This window comes from Morone saxatilis, unplaced genomic scaffold (genome assembly GCF_004916995.1).
Source record: "Morone saxatilis isolate NCDOM2014 unplaced genomic scaffold, NCSU_SB_2.0 Contig18, whole genome shotgun sequence".
Lineage (NCBI taxonomy): Eukaryota > Metazoa > Chordata > Actinopteri > Moronidae > Morone > Morone saxatilis.
The window spans coordinates 27,125,530-27,128,445 of NW_023339740.1; the positions used below are offsets into that span (position 1 = coordinate 27,125,530).

Here is a 2,916-nt window from a genome sequence, read left to right on the forward strand (position 1 = left end):
ACACACAGACTCACAAACACACACCTTGATATAGACGTTGAGCGTGCCGGGGCTGGCTCCGTCCCGGCTGGACAGGGAGTACAGGAAGTCAATGCAGTGTGTGTCATTCTCTTTCAGGGTGGGCATGTAAAGGTGAGCCTTCTGTCCTGACGCCCGGCCCGACGCGTTCACCACCATGAACGAACCTACAGTCACAGAAACAGGAAGCAAAGAGCCAGAAACGGTTAAAATATTATCCTAACAATACAGGTGGACTCTAAAACAGAGGATTCTTCGCTAACAGGTAGTGGTTTCAAGATTCATGCATAATCAAAAGCAGTCAGATGATGTGAATTCAACATGAATCCACCATGTTGTATGCCAGTCTCTAGTGATTGTGGTTTCTGCATTTCCAGTTAGGTTCAAAAAGACACTAAAGCCATACTCATTTTGTATTAGTAGTAGTAGTTAAGTGTTAGGGCCATGATAAATAGACCCTGGCGCTCATCGAATTCTTTTTACATTTGATTGAGTGTCTGCATACACCTGCATAATCAAAGATGCATGCAAATGCAGCACAGAATCTTTGCATGAAGCCTTGCAGACATAAGTACATGTTGAAGGTAATTCTTTACATATCACTTGGGACTGTATAATTGGTTATGATGTCATTATACACAAGGCGGGGCCCACAGAAGTAGCTTTAAATATTTGTAATAATTTATTCAATACTTTGTAAAGTAGCAACAACATTAAGCCATACTTACAATATTTGATTTTTGAATATAAAGGATTTTGACCCCGAAACCGGTTGAATGGATCATATGGTTCCAATGTGGGTAAAGAAAGTGGTTTTATGCATTTTTCTACATCAATATATATTTACACACATATTTACAGAGCTTGCTTCCTGATTTATTAACATTTCTCTCAGCCCTCCACTGTGGCAGAAATCTACCGCAAATAGTTTTTTGGACTAATTTCTAAAGAACTCATGTGCTGCAGAAATGGTCGGCCAGGTTTGTTCGCCATTCGGCTGACGCTTGATGCAGCAAAAGAGCAAAAACACCTCAAGCTCTTTAATTCACCAGAGCCGTATATCAACGCCTTAATGTATCCACGCCCTGAGGGTTCTGAACCACAACGTAAAACACATTTTCTCTGTCGACTCGCGGTTTAAGTGTGTTTTAGTCTCTGCTTTATGGCACAGGATGGAGCTTTTATGGGTCGGCCGGCTCCATTTGGCGGACTGCCATCAGCCGGACTGAGAGTTAGAAGTGACTGGGAGACTATTTGGCAAGAGAGTGGGAGAGGAGAGATACTGAATCAAGCAGGTGTGACTCTAACAGTGTCTGTGTGTGCAAATTTTCTCTATTGCATTGTAGTGAAAATGCACTGAATTAATGCAGAATGTCCTGTATATGGTTTTTATCTCTTTTGTCTGTTTATAATTGTGTTGGGACTATGGATGAATAGTAAACTGATGGAACTACCCACTCCTTTATGTTACACTCAACTGGCAGTAAACATCAAATCCCGTGTGCTGATTCAGAAAATAAAACCATACTTTTTTACCTATTAATATTTTCTATGATTTATAATTTAGGAACGAAACCCTTCCTAAATACTCTGCTTCATCTATTGTCCAAGAACAAATCAGATTTTATGTAATTATAAAAGGAAAATGAGTAAGAAGTCAAGTAAAATAACAAGAATGTGTTACATTTGTTCATTCACCTGCTGATGCGTATTACCAGGAACTGTACGTGATGGCATTTTGATTTTAAAGGGCAGTGCAGTGACTTTTGAAGAAGGACTGTACAGAAGAAGCAAACTTGGAGCCACAAACACACAGAGTTGGACTGCTGTGCATTGACTTAGAGTTATCTCCTGGAGGCTTACCATAACCTTAACCTAACCCTGAAACTAACCTTAACCAAAAATGTCTGAAGTCTGACTAGCATTTTGTAACAACAGGTCTCATGCCCACAGTAGCAATTTCACACAGACACACAACGATAACTCATGTTAGTACATAAGTGTGTGTTTTGTGTGGTAATGTGTGTGATTTTGTTCAGATGTGATAAGAAACTGGACAGTCACGGGCATCATTCATTATGAGCACAACATAAGAACAACTCATCGACAGGCACATTCACAACACACGCATGTCACATGCCATCCGGGCCTATTCGAACCATGGCCCCAGTTTGACAGCGCAAACATCCCAGTAGGCCAGGTGAGGTAGCGGGAAAGACAGCGAACTCGATCCCTCTACATGTGCCTAGCTCGACTCTCTCTTCTGATAAGAAGCCCTTCCTTTCAGGACTTAATAACATTTGTTTTTAAGGTGCTATCTTAATAACTTGTAAGTATAATCTACCCTCCCTGCATCGTTCCATAGTGCTTGTGTAAAAACTTTTCGAAAGCGCCTCTCTTATCGATAAGGAACTGTAACGACTGGTAGTTACACTCTCTTTTTAAATCCTCCTCAGGTGGCTGTAACATGTTACAAAGGTTCTTTAAAAAAAAAAAAAGAAAAACAGAACGTGCTTTAACCTTGACTTAGAAATCATTGATGTCCATAACCATTATGACCTGCTTGAGTGTGTAGAGGTCAGCTAATCCGCATTGTCCGTCTTATAACTTTAATCTAAGTTCCTCAGACATCTAAAATACAATTCAGCACTTTTATAGTCAAAATTGAAAGAGTGGGGGAAACCGGAGTACCCAGAGTAAACCCATGCTGGCACAGGAAAAAAGTCCACACAAGAGTCGGTGATAATCTTCTGACAGTGGATTGGTGCAACTCTGCAAACCTCCTCCACCTGCAGCTTCTGGTCTGCTGCTTTATGGACCGAGTGCCATTAAAAAAGAAGGCAGCCAGTAAACTTGCAGCAAAAGCCACGACCTGGAGCGCATCTTTCCACCAACTGC

General features: G+C 41.1%; 1 protein-coding gene across 1 annotated transcript in view; it reads right to left on the reverse strand.

Annotated features, from left to right (window-relative positions):
- The window catches only part of ptprt (protein tyrosine phosphatase receptor type T), a 307,757-nt gene that overhangs the window by 232,193 nt on the left and 72,648 nt on the right, over positions 1-2,916 (reverse strand). The window contains exon 3 of the mRNA XM_035662487.1: positions 25-185. Coding sequence (XP_035518380.1) covers positions 25-185 — 161 coding nt within the window. The remainder of the gene's footprint in view (positions 1-24; positions 186-2,916) is intronic.